General features: G+C 41.7%; 1 protein-coding gene across 1 annotated transcript in view; it reads right to left on the bottom strand.

The window, feature by feature from the left end:
* Positions 1 to 3,821: 3,821 nt before the first annotated feature.
* CNKSR3 (CNKSR family member 3) overlaps positions 3,822 to 13,711 on the bottom strand; it is a 176,070-nt gene continuing 166,180 nt past the window's right edge. Inside the window, exons 12-13 of the mRNA XM_077289082.1 lie at positions 8,813 to 8,902; positions 3,822 to 4,480 (exon numbers count right to left, since the gene is read on the bottom strand). Of these exons, the coding sequence (XP_077145197.1) occupies positions 4,185 to 4,480; positions 8,813 to 8,902 (386 nt within the window). The 3' untranslated portion in view covers positions 3,822 to 4,184. The remainder of the gene's footprint in view (positions 4,481 to 8,812; positions 8,903 to 13,711) is intronic.

Genomic DNA, 13,711 nt, shown 5'->3' with positions numbered 1-13,711 from the left:
TACCAATATATTCCTATAGCTTACGGCAAAACAAACATAACAAGAAAAAGTTTTTTTCTCTTTACACATTACAAATATCCCTGCTAGTGCAACACATGGCTTTCAAAACCTGACTGACATGTCAGTGATTATAGAATAATAGTGCTCAGTGCTAAAGGCAAGCTCTTGTAGCCAAGATTAAGTGTATATAGCATAATGTGTACATATGAACAGCTATACTAAACTATAATACATGCAACATACAATTTCTAAAATATTCTGTACATTCTGTTATAGGAGAGGTTTGCTTTATCACTGCTAACAGCTCATTCAGACTCATATGTGTGCAGTTATCTATGCATGTCTCAGCACGCAGATGGCTAACATACCAAATTATGCTGGGTGAAGGCGCTCTAAAATGGGCTTCATTAATAGTCAGTATATGAGGGTGTGAAAACTTTACTATTCTTTTGCATGGTTTCTAGATGATGGCATCTTACATAGGTTGGAGCATTTCTTTGAACTAAACAGGCACGCAGAAGTAGATCATATGCTCTTGGTTTACTTTACATCTTTACCTCTTTTAACACCTGCCTGGTAGTGATGAGCGAGTGTACTCGTTGATCGGGTTTTCCCGAGCACGCTCGGGTGGTCTCCGAGTATTTATGACTGCTCGGAGATTTGCGACTGTTAGACAGCTTGATTACATGTGGGGATTCCCTAGCAACCAGGCAACCCCACATGTACTCAGGCTGGCTAGTAGCTGTAAATCATTCAGCTGAGGCGATGAAAACTAAATCTCCGAACACTAACAAATACTCGGAGATCACCCGAGCAACGAGTATACTTGCTCATCACTACTGCCTGGCAAGTAAGTGCCCTAACCTTTATGGAAAGAGCAGAATGTAAAAGGGGAAAGATCTTAGCACACACCCAGTGGCATAACTTGAAACTCATGGGCTCCGATGTGAAAGTTTCAACGGAGCCCCCAAATATTTTAAATCTTTAATAGCAATAGTCTTTTTCTATAGGCCAAAGGGACTTTTAGGGCCCCCCAGGCTCCAGGGCCCGGGTGCAATTGCAACCCCTGCACCTGTCACAGTTACACCCCTGCACACACCTACAGAAAAGTCTACGACACAGCAGCTGTGATTCAAGTGTGCAGATGATATGACCGGACATTTGAGTTTCTACTTTTCTTCCTTCTAGCTTATTTAAAAGGCACCTTTAGAATAAGAACTTACAATAGCCCAGAAATTATGAATGGGGTCTAACAATTTCAGTACATGTACACAGTTTGCTCATGTGATAGGCCTCATTCAAAACTCCTATACAATCCTTTCAAAGTTAAATGTTCTTACGATACTTGATAAGGCGGCTTTCCTTTGCTCAGAGCATATTTTTTTGTTTTCAGGTCTGTGGTCACCACTAGTGGCTCTATCCTGTTTTGACCAAAATAAAAGCTGCCTCCCATTTTTTATATAGATTGCTAAAAACTTTTTTTCTTTATTATTTATATTACTGTTTAGTCCCCTTAGGGGACTTGAACCTGCGATAACATTTATTGCCCTACCATGGTATTACAAGATATTGCGAAAATCTCAGTCTCCTATGGAGCCCACCTTAGGGTTGAGCTTCACAGGATGACTAAGATGATAGTGTAGGGGGTCTTCAGCAAACACCCGGCTGTCGTAGTAATCCATTACTCCTCCGTGAGGAGACCAATGGGAACTAGTGCAATGGTGCACCCACGCATTCCCTTTAAATGCTGTTGTCAGGACTGACAGTGACATTTAAATGGTTAACAGCCACGGTCAAAACTTGTCACCAAATGTGGCTGTTAAAGACATATGCTGGCTAAATAATATAGTCGGTATCTTCTGTAGTGAAGGGAGCACAGCTCAAGATCCCCCTGCACACCTGAGGACCCCTTTCCAGGACGTGAATACAAGGTTCTTTGTGGGAAAGGGTGGAAGATGACAGAAACCAAGGGGGCTCTGCAATTTTTTGTTGGATGTGATTTCATTGTAGAGGTCAATGTCACAGCAGTCAGATCCCAATAATTGGACATTGGCCTATTTTGAGAAATATTGATGTATTAAATATTAAAAAAAAAACACTTTAAAGAGGATCTGTATCCTCTCCAGACATGTCTGGCTTAGTAAATAGTCGTACTCCTTAATAAAAACCGTTCTTAAAATTGTAAGTAGTGCTATTATTTGAACGAGTTTTACAGAAGTTTTGAAAATGACTTCTCTAGGGGAAATGACTACCACAGAAAAACTTCTAAAATCAACATTTTTATTAGAAATTACTAAAAAAATTATTAAAAAGGTTGTCCATACAAACCTTCAGCATTGAATGATAGTGATCTGTAACAAAATACAAGAAGGTATACCTTATGGCTGGAACTATCTATTGTTTGATACTGCTTTATGCTACCTCACACCGGTACTAGGCTTTACAAAACATGCACAAGTCACTTTGGTGTGGGTTATACTTGTGGATACGTAGCTACATTCACGAGATGTGTATTTATCGAATTCTCGGATTTAGTAGACTGCCCATCATTTATTATTGGTTATATACCACATAGTAATACTTAGGCTGTGTCTGCCACCTGGGCAATTGGCCAGTCTTCATTATCAGATCTACCTATGAGACAGCAATATTTTGGCTCTTCCACTTTCACCCTTTTTTCCTTATAGATTAGGGTCTACTAGGGTACAAATAAGGGTGAGCTGACGTTAAGCAGGGGCACTAATCATTTTAAGAGGGTGCCAACCTACGTGGTCAGGCAGGCATTTTTCTTTAAGGGACTTTATAGAGGACATTGGGCCGGGCCATCAGTGGTCATCTAATCCGGCTGTATTTTGATGCTGTAAAAAAAAATATGAATATCTACTTGTATTTTGTTCAAGATTGCTATCATTCAATGCAGAATGTTTTCATGGACAACCTATTTAACAATTGCTAATTAAAAAAAATGTGATTTTAGAAGTAGTCTTTTTTTCTGTGATTTAGTCTCCTCCACGCACTGCATTATCTATTTCGCTCTGTTATATATAGGAACACCCTGTTGTAAAATTATTCATAAAATTCTAGGAGGAATAACAGAGGAATAGTGCACTGCAGAGTTCTAACAAAAGATGCTCTAGGTTTGTTATTTTATGGGGAACACATTTATTTACTAAAACAAACACGTCAGGAGAGCTTACCAATCGTCTTTAAAGGAATTCTCCAAGAATCTGATAAAATTACCCCGATCACATAATTCAAACTGCAGCCCATCCTAGTGCTCACCAGACTTGTCTCCCAACAGATAAAATAGATGTATTGTAAGCAGCCATACCTTTTTCTTGGCTGACTGAACACAGAGATGAAGCTGGAGAGAAAAAATATTTGTTCCCAGTCAGCAGAGAATTATTTCCTCCAATGTCACATCCCTTTCATTGGCTCTGTTGTTGAGACACAGGTCTCAGGAGCATGGTTTCTTCAGACTGCAGTCCATCTTAAAAAGTGACAAGGACAGGCTGCCATTTAAATTACGTGACGAGGATCATTTTATCACATTCTTGGGGAACCCCTTTATGTCATTAAAGTGACAGTAAATAAAACCCTGCACTTTCATGCTCTTGGTATGAATGAAGTGCATTGAAGAGATGGACAGAAATCCAACCTGTACTTTTACATATAAGACAAGAGTAAATGTGACATGTCTTTTTCTTTCAAATTGCTTAGATATTTTAGAAAAGCATACATTTCACACATTTCAAACAGAATGTAAAAATTATGTCCTAAAGTTTGTAGTAAATAAATGATCCTTTGGTAAACAGCAAAAGGAAAAATTAACTGCTATTTTAATAAATTACTTCATCCTTTTACAGTTCTTAAAAAGTTGCGCAAAAATGTGAGTAAAACTTACATGCACATATTGCATTTGTTTAACAGAGTCGTGTGATAAAAAGTACAAAAAAGAACATCCAAAAAGGCAAAAATAATTTTTCTAGGTAGAATAAACATGATATCAAAGTATTTATTTTTATTGCTTGATAAATTATTTGTGGAACTGGCATATCCTGATACCAGTCTGCAAAAGTCAGAAAGCTTTGGAAGGTGAATCCCACTCATTTCTGTGGAACTAGCTTCGCATAATACTGCCATTATAAGGGCAAAGGCACTGTAAGGTAAAGGTCTATTGAAACTCAGCGACTCAAGAGTTTTAGCTTGGTAAACCAACTGACCAATAGCGAGGGCTCCGTTGTGGTATTTTTTGAAGAGGAAGTGGTAGTTGGTTTCTTGGAGCTTTCCTCCTGGTATGGCATTGTTGCACTATTGTGTAAGTCCATATTTAGAAGACCACGACTGCCCCTTATATAGTCTGTTCCTCTGATTAAATGCCTATCAGTTGATCTTGTAAAAAAATTTCTAGATGGTACATTTTCTTCTGTGATTGGTGCTATCCTTTCATTACTGAAATATCTGGATAGTGCTTCATCACCTTAAAAAGAGAGACAATGCAAGCACATAGGTAAATAAATACATATGAAAAAACATCAAGCATATTAAGTCCTTAGTGACCAATCAAGAAAGGTCCTTAAAGAGAACCTGTCACCGCGATTTAACCTGGTAAAGTAAAGGTATGGCCATAATATCCCAGTTATACTGATTAAATAGATTAATAGAATTAATAGAATTAATAGAATAATTCGCCTCAGAAGTTTTGGTGCAATAGCCTCTTCGTGCACAGCGGAGGGACTGTGGGGCAGGACTGTAGGTAAGGTCTTCGGCTCTGTCTTTTTTAAATTTTGAGGGGACATTCATGTACCAGCGTTCTGCGGCAAAATGGTAGAGGCGGTGCCTGCCGAGATTAATCTCCTGTGGTCTCCAGCAAAATGGCTGTGCTCTCGTGGATTGGGATCTCAGCTCAATGACAAGCCGAGATGTCGATCTGCGCATGCACCATTTTACTGGAGACCGCAAGGTTAGTCTGAGCACTGGTGCCATTTTGCTGGAAAATACTGGGACATGAATGTGTGCAAACTACGTCCATGTCAAGGGCGGCGCTGGCGTGAAATTTAAAAGAGGAGGCTCGTACAAATGTGGAAGGGCCCACGACAGAGCCAAAGACCCTACCCATAGTACCGCCCCACAGTCCTGCCCCAACATACAAAGAGGATATCGCACAAAAACTTCTAAGGTGAATTAAACAACAACCAGGCTACGTATTTTTTCACTACAGGTAACTATTAAATCAATATAGCAGGGCCATTATGGCCATACCTTTACTTTACCAGGTTAAATCGTGATGACAGGTTCTTTCTAAAGGAAATGTGTGATTGTTTTTAACAACAATTGAACAAAATATAAAGCATTCATTTTAAATAATTTTTTTTACCCTTTTTGATACTATAAAATATGAAAAATTAATTTAAAAGCTTTGATATTTTAAACACGAACAGCTGGTGAAATTTGTCGAAAAAATATTGGGTACAACAAGCTCAAATTACGGCTGCAGTGAATGTGGGCAGGATCTGCTCACATATGTGTGATGTCCCTCCTCCCTTCACATTCTGGGAGTTTGGAAAAAGATAAGGAAGAAGGAAGTTTAGGATCATTTTGTTGGTGGCTGCAATGTGATACTGAGTTGTACACTGTGTTAGGCCCCCTTCACACACCCTGGTGATTTTGGTACTGGAAAAACCAGTTCTGCTGAGATCCGTGATCCATGTCTGTGTTCCATCCGTGTGTATGTATGTGACATCTGTGTGACATCCGTGTGTTGTCCGTGTCCGTACATCAGTGTGCTGTCAGTGTGACACGTATGGAATAAAATGCAGAAAAGAAATTAAATATGTTCAAAGATAGAGATAGTGATGATAGAAAGATAGATAGTAGATAGAAATAAGTCAGTGTGCTATATAATCAGTGGTATGTGTGTTTCTTTTCTTTTCTGTTATTTTATTTATTTAAAAAGAAAGAAAAAAAATTATGTGGGCTCCCGCATAATTTTGATAACCAGCAGAGGGAAAGCTATCCGCTGGAGGCAGATATTAGTAATCTAAGAAAGGGGCAATTATACATAAATACATTATACCCGTACGGCTTCGTCAGGGGAAGATCTTCCCCTGACGGGTTACGGCGATACGCGTTGGGTCGCACCCCGCTCTTACTTTCATCTGGGGCCCCCTTCTGGTTGGTATCTCCCTCTTATTTTGTCTGGGTCTTGATTTATATTATGGCTTGCAGCTTCAGATCTGTGCGACTCCATTTGCACATATGACAGGGCCTTTATTGCACTTACTTTTTTGTGCGGGCCTTACTATTTGTCTTTCATGGGCTATGGTGGGTTAACTATAGCATTTGTTATCGTGGCCATTACTTTGACTGGGCTATAGGTATATACTCGCCCAAACAGGATTTATGCTGGTCACTATATTAGCTGCGCTTTGCTTCCTTTTTTTTTTTTTTTTTTTTTTTTTTTTTTAATATATTCATGATTGCTATAGGAGGTCTTTTGCCATCTGTTATTCTTGGGGCATTACTATATATGTTTATGGTGACTATTGTATATTTATATTGATATTTTTGTTACTGTGTATTTATTGTCATCATTCTATTAACCATTGGGATTGTGTATGGTTACTATTGTATATTTATATTCATGTTGATATTTTTTGTAACTTTGTATTTATTGTCATCATTCTATTTACCATTTGGATTGTGGATGTAGTGCCCTCACAGCATAGGGGGTCCAGGAGTGGGGTGCTATTGCTCTGTTTTTACTTATGTTTTATGCATTTTTTCTGCTGTTTTGGTGTACTTAATAAAGCTTTATATTATTACTATTTGGTGTAGTGTGCGGGCTTTTATGGTAGTGCCTTTTTTCTCTTTCTTGCTCAGGACTAGATACACAGCTCAGCGGACAATTACTGTTATTTGATTGGAACAGTCATGCCATTGCAGCAGGTGTTCTCAAAACACAGTAAGGAGAGGTGAACACATGGCTTCTGGGCATCGGCACTGCTGTGGTGATTTCGTCCAGTGATGTTTCCTCACCGCTGGATGAAGTCGCCACTGCAGCGCTGGTACGGCCTTGCACACGCAGCAGTAAAGCCTCATTCAAGCATCTCTGCACCATGGACATGTGGATAATGCTTTACACTAACTGAGCAGTGTTCTGAACACTGTAGTGGTGACTGGGGAGATGAACATATGTCTGGTTGTTTCAGGCTGGTTACATTTCACACTAATGAACCTGTTTGAATAATTCCTCAGGCCATCACAATGATGTGGATACCTCCATGGCAATACTGAGCACAACAACAAGACACAAAGTAGTTACACTGCATCATCAAGGTGTCTCTCACAGGCAAATATTTTACAGCAGACTGGGGATTCAAGATGTGCTATTCAAGCTCTTTTAAAGACAGCAATAGATGTGGCAGTGCCAAGCGACAGCAACATTGGTAAGAAGGAATGTGAGAAGCTGGAGAAATACCAGGGCCTCAAAGGAGAACTGGAGAAGATATGGAAGGTGAAGGCAACAGTGATTCCAGTGGTGATAGGATCACAGGGAGCAGTGACCCCCTAAGTTGGGAAAATAGCTACAACAGATCCCAAAAGCAACATATGAGCTCCCTGTCCAGAAAAGCGCAATGGTGAGAACAAGTAGGATCCTGCTCAGAACCCTCAAACTCACAGGCCTCTGGTAGAGGACCCGAGAATGAGAAAGGACAACAAAGACCCCACCCCCATTGGGGGTGAGAAGGAAGCTTATATATATTTAAGCTTGATATCAGAGGTGATTGTTACCGGCTGGATATATACACACACACACATATATATATATATACACACACACATACATTATATATATGTAGTACTGTGCAAAGGTTTTAGGAAGGTGCGGGAAAAATGCTGTACAGTAAGGGTGCATCTGAAAAGTAGAAGAGTCAATACTTTATTATATATATAAAACAGGTGTATATTTTGCGATCAAAAGACCTGCGGAGGATATTCATTTTTTTTTATCATGCAGGGCTGGGGTATCTGTAGGGGCTGCAGTTACAGGAGAAAAGCAGCACCATGTCATGTTATTGCTATGAGAGACACTTCATGTGATTGCCAGGACTACTAAGTGCTATATCATTTCTGGTTGTCTTTTAGGGATCCAGCTATTGACCCGACCTGCTCTTGCTTGATTTGCAGGAGCTGCAGTGCAGTGCTACAGCAGCCTAGGAATCTGGGCAGTGGCTAAGGGTATGTGCACATAGGTGGCGTGTCTATGGATTTTTCTGCACCTGTTTTTGTAAATCCGCAGGTAAAACGCACTGCGGATTACCTGCGGATTCACGAATTACCGCGGGTTTAGGGCTGATTCCACCTGCGGTTTTACACCTGCGGATTCCTATTATGGAGCAGGTGTCAACCGCAGCGGAATCCGCACAAAGAATTGACATGCTGCGGAATGTAAACCGCTGCGATTCCGCGCGTTTTTTTCCGCAGCATGTGCACTGCGGTTTTTGTTTTCCATAGGCTTACATGGTACTGTAAACTCATGGAAAACAGCTGCGAATCTGCAGCGTCAAAACCGCTGCGGATCCGCAGCAAAATCTGCAACGTGTGCACATACCGTAAAGGGTAACCAGTCATACCAATATTCTGATACTATGGCTGGTTAAAATGCTCCTTACCAGTATGGATATTTAGAAGCTTTATGTACAGTATGCCAGGCATAATTAAAATAAATAAGGTTAAAAATAAAATATTAATGTATTAACTATTAACACAATCTTCTTTTCTGTTGTAAAGCAGATATTCATTATTTCACCTTTTTTTCCTGTCAGTCTATGTCTTGAGTATGATTCTGTAGACACAATCCAGCTAGCTTCTGCAGGCATAGAAAGAGGGCGAGGCTTACCTAATCACATGGATAGAAAAGAACTAAATAAAGAAACAGAATATATCAACACACTAAAATAGACAACTGCATTTCTATAGTCTAAGGACATGTTCACACTATCAGTATTTGGTCAGTATCTTACATCGGTATGTGTAAGCCAAAACCAGGAGTGGGTGATAATACAGAAGTGGTGACGTGTTCCTATTATACTTTTCCTCTCATTGATCCTCTCCTGATTTTGGCTTACAGATACTGATGTAACATACTGACCAAATATTGACCGTGTGAACGTGGCCTAAAACTTCTGAAACAGGTCTCACAAGTGAAACCACCTCTAAATGTAGGCGAGTTCTGGCTAGGGGCACAATTTTCATAGAAGAGGTCATATTCTGCACACCCCGTTATATGGCTGCAGCAATATTTAGTTTAAAAACATACTTAACTTATTTTGTAATGTTATCTTGGGTTCAGGACAAAAAAGAGCACTGATGTATATTTTTAATTTTAGCTTTCACTAGAGTATTGAGGCACAGATTAGCATTGGGATCTGTCTGGGGGGGCCTGGGCACTATCTTGGTCTGTCTGACGGGGGTCCCAGTAGAAAAAGACTGAAATTGCAAAAAATATGAATAAAACTTCTGTAGAGGATATGCATAACTATTTTGTAAAGTAGGTAAGATATATAAAGATATATATTTTGTCTGTATTTTGTAAAGTGTAATTTATCAAAGTGTCAACTGTGGGTAAAAAATGAGCACTAATAAACTTTCCAAATTTATTGTTTATTATTATTCTTCTTTGTTCCTCTGATGGTCTTCTGGTTCCAACATTATATCAGGACACCCTGCCCAAATGACAAACATTGGGCAGTGCAGTGACATGGTTGTTTCTGTCCATAAAACCATTTTTTTTTAGGGACCACCTCACATTTGAAGTCAGTCTGAGGGGTCTATATGGCTGAAAATACCCAAAGGTGACACCATTCTAAAAACTGCAACCCTCAAGGTGCTCAAAACCACATTCAAGAAGTTTATTAACCCTTCAGGTGTTTCACAGCGGCAGAAGCAACATGGAAGGAAAAAAATGAACATTTAACATTTTTAGTCACAAAAATGATCTTTTAGCAACAATATTTTTATTTTCCCAAGGGTAAAAGGAGAAAGTGGACCTCAAAAGTTGTTGTCCAATTTCTCCTGAGTACGCTGATACCCCATATGTGGGGGGGACCACTGTTTGGGCGCACAGCAGAGCTCGGAAGGGAAGGAGCACCGTTTGACTTTTTGAATGGAAAATTAGCTCCAATCGTTAGCGGACACCATATCACGTTTGCAGAGGCCCTGATGTGCCTAAACATTGGAGCTCCCCACAAGTGACCCCATTTTGGAAACTAGACCTCCCAAGGAACTAATCTAGATGCATAGTGAGCACTTTGAACCCCCAAGTGCTTCACAGAAGTTAATAAGGCAGAGCCATGAAAATAACAAAGTAATTAAAAAAAATTTGAGGAAAAAACCTCAAAAATGATTTTTTAGCCCACAATTTTTTTTATTTTCACAAGGGTAACAGGAGAAATTGGACCCCAAAAGTTGTTGTCCAGTTTGTACTGAGTACGCTGATACCTCATATGTGGGGGAACCACTGTTTGGGCACACGTCGAGGTTTGGAAGGGAAGTAGTGACGTTTTGGAATGCAGACTGATGGAATGGTCTGCGGCCGTCATGTCGCGGGGCAGGGGGGCGATCACCGGGCCATGGGGGGCCGTCAGGCGCGGGGGAAGGGGGGAGGCTGACGAGATGCAGGAGCTGGCAGCAGCAGCAGGGGCGATCACTGGGGCAGGTGGGCAGCAGAGGGGAGTACCGGATGGCGACAGGCGTTGGCGGTCAGGCGTCGGCAGCAGGCAGGAACCTCACTCTCCAGTTTCCATCGAAGGGATGAAGCTGGAGAGAGATGGCAGTCATGTTTCACTTCCCCCCTCCACATCTAATTAGAGGGATAGAGTCACATGGGCGCTAGTTCCAATCACAGCTGGGGGGGTGAAAGAGAGCTCACGGGAGCGATCGTGGCCACAGGGGGGGGGGCACCCACACTGGAGTCAACTAGAGGTCCTCACGTACCTGGGGGTTGGGTGACATTTCAGTAACCCCGGTCACCTGACCCGCAGGAACGTGATACAACCATGATGCACCACATGGTCGGATTGGCACTAGCTTTCATGACTCAGCGTATGCGTCATAGGTCGGTTAGGGGTTAAATCGGTCCGATGTTGTTCCTGGAAAGTCGGACGAGTGTCATGCGAGTACAATGTGATTTTTAGCAAGTAGCACCCGTCTGACATGATTATGTGAACCGTATGCAATGCGTTTTTAACATCAGCTTTTACATATAGAAAATTCTCACAATGCGAGCAGTGATGTCAGTAAAGTGACCGGGGGTTCACCGGCTATGAACTCCGGTGGCCTTCGGTTATAGGATTTTTCGCCCCCAGCAGTTCGCCCCAGGTGCATTTTGCCCTCGCACATTTTGTCCCCAGCATTTGTCCCCCAGGATGATACTTACCTGTCGCAGCTGCAGCTCCCTGGGTCACAGTCTGAGTGCAGTCTAGCGGTTCCCCGTGACGTCAGATGGAAACAGTTCATTTAACATGTCACAAAAGTGCAGCACTCTGTACAGTACTTTTGTGACATTTGGATTGATGACAGACGGGAATTCATGAACTACAAGGACAAACGGGGGGCGAACTGCTGAGGGCAAAATGTACCCGGGGGCAAACTGCTGGGGGTGAAACATCCAAGTCCCCAGGAGCATAATCACACTGCTGTCTCAGTGTGTTCCGGCTGGCTTGCTGATCACATCATGCCACAACAAACCATTTAAAAGTAGAGGAGCTGGAGTTCTTCGTGGAACAGTATCACATAGAGATTACCTGGTGACAGGTGAGGATTACTTTTGTGTTTTTATTTTTATATAAATAAATGGGTAAAAGAAGGTCGGGGAGTTTTAATTTCAAATACAGGACTTACCTTTGTGTTTGTCTTTATTACATTTGACTATGGGGATGGTAACAGGGGTGTCTTATAGACACCTCTCTGTTACTAACCCCTATGATTGATGTCAGCTGACATTACAAATCTGACATCAACCCCAATACTATTACACTTGCCACCGCTCCAGGGCAAGTGGGAAGAGCAGAGGCTAAGTGCCAGAATTGGCGCATCTAATGGATGCGCGATTTCTGGGGTGGCTAAGGGCATATGTCCTTAGACTGGGATAGGCCAATATACATGGCCCCTTGCCAGGGTATTAATATCAGTCTACAGCTGTCTTTGCTGGTTATTAACCCTTTTCTGCCATCGGAAAGAATAGTATGCCCAATGGCAGAACCCCCGCTTGAACAGCTGACATGTGCCCGCAATAGGCGCCGGCGGAATTGCGATCCGCCCGCGCCTATTAACTAGTTAAATGCTGCTGTCAAACTCTGACAGCGGCATTTAACAAGCACTTCCACCCATCACATGATCGGGGATCATCAGTGCGTCGGAATAACAACCAGAGGTCTCCTGCAGACCTATATGGTTGTTGATGCCGGATTGCTATGAGCGCCACTCTGTGGTCGGTGCTCATAGCAATGCTGTAATTCTACTACATAGAGGTGATCTGCGCATTGCTTCTGCTACATAGAGGCGATCGAGTTATGGGAGCTTCTAGCTTCCCATGAAGGATATCAAAGCATGACAAAATTGAAAAAAAAAGAAAAGTTTTTAACAATCTGAAAAAAAAAATATAAAAGTTTAAATCACCCCCCCTTCGCTCCATTCAAAAGAATAAAAAAAAAAATCAAACATATGCATATTAGGTATCGCCGCGTTCAGAATCGCCCGATCTATCAAAAAAAAAAAAAATTAACCTGATTGCTAAGCAGCGTAGCGAAAAAAAAGTCAAAAACGCCAGAATTACTTTTTTTGGTCGCCGTGACATTGCATTAACCCTTTTCTGACCTCGGACGGGATAGTACGTCCGAGGTCAGATCCCCTGCTTTGATGCAGGGCTCCGCGGTGAGCCCGCATCAAAGCCGGGACATGTCAGCTGTTTTGAACAGCTGACATGTGCCCGCAATAGCGGCGGGTGAAATCGCGATTCACCCGCCGCTATTAACTAGTTAAATGCCGCTGTCAAACGCAGACAGCAGCATTTAACCGGCGCTGCCGGCGGCCGGAAATGAGCGCATCGCCGACCCCCGTTACATGATCGGAGGTCGGCGATGCCTCTGAATAGTAACCATAGAGGTCCTTGAGACCTCTATGGTTACTGATCCCCGGCAGCTGTGAGCGCCACCCTGTGGTCGGCGCTCATAGCACACCTGCATTTCTGCTACATAGCAGCGAACATCAGATCGCTGCTATGTAGCAGAGCCGATTGTGTTGTGCCAGCTTCTAGCCTCCCATGGAGGCTATTGAAGCATGGTAAAAGTAAAAAAAAAAAAGTAAAAAAAAATGTGAAAAAAAAAAAAATACAAAAGTTTAAATCTCCCCCCTTTCGCCCCATTCAAACTAAATCAATAAAAAAATAACCAAACCTACACATATTTGGTATCGCCGTGTTCAGAATCGCCCGATCTATCAATAAAAAAAAAGCATTAACTTGATCGCTAAACGGCGTAACGAGAAAAAAATTTGAAACGCTAGAATTAAGTTTTTTTGGTCCCCGTGACATTGCATTAAAATGCAATAACGGGCGATCAAAAGAATGTATCTGCACCGAAATGGTATCATTAAAAACGCCAGCTCGGCACGCAAAAAATAAGCCCTCAACCGACCCCAGATCATGAAA

Source organism: Ranitomeya variabilis, chromosome 2 (assembly GCF_051348905.1).
Source record: "Ranitomeya variabilis isolate aRanVar5 chromosome 2, aRanVar5.hap1, whole genome shotgun sequence".
In the NCBI taxonomy this organism is placed as follows: domain Eukaryota; kingdom Metazoa; phylum Chordata; class Amphibia; order Anura; family Dendrobatidae; genus Ranitomeya; species Ranitomeya variabilis.
The sequence above is the reverse complement of the archived record's forward strand: the minus strand, read 5'-3'. Positions and strand labels throughout refer to the sequence as shown.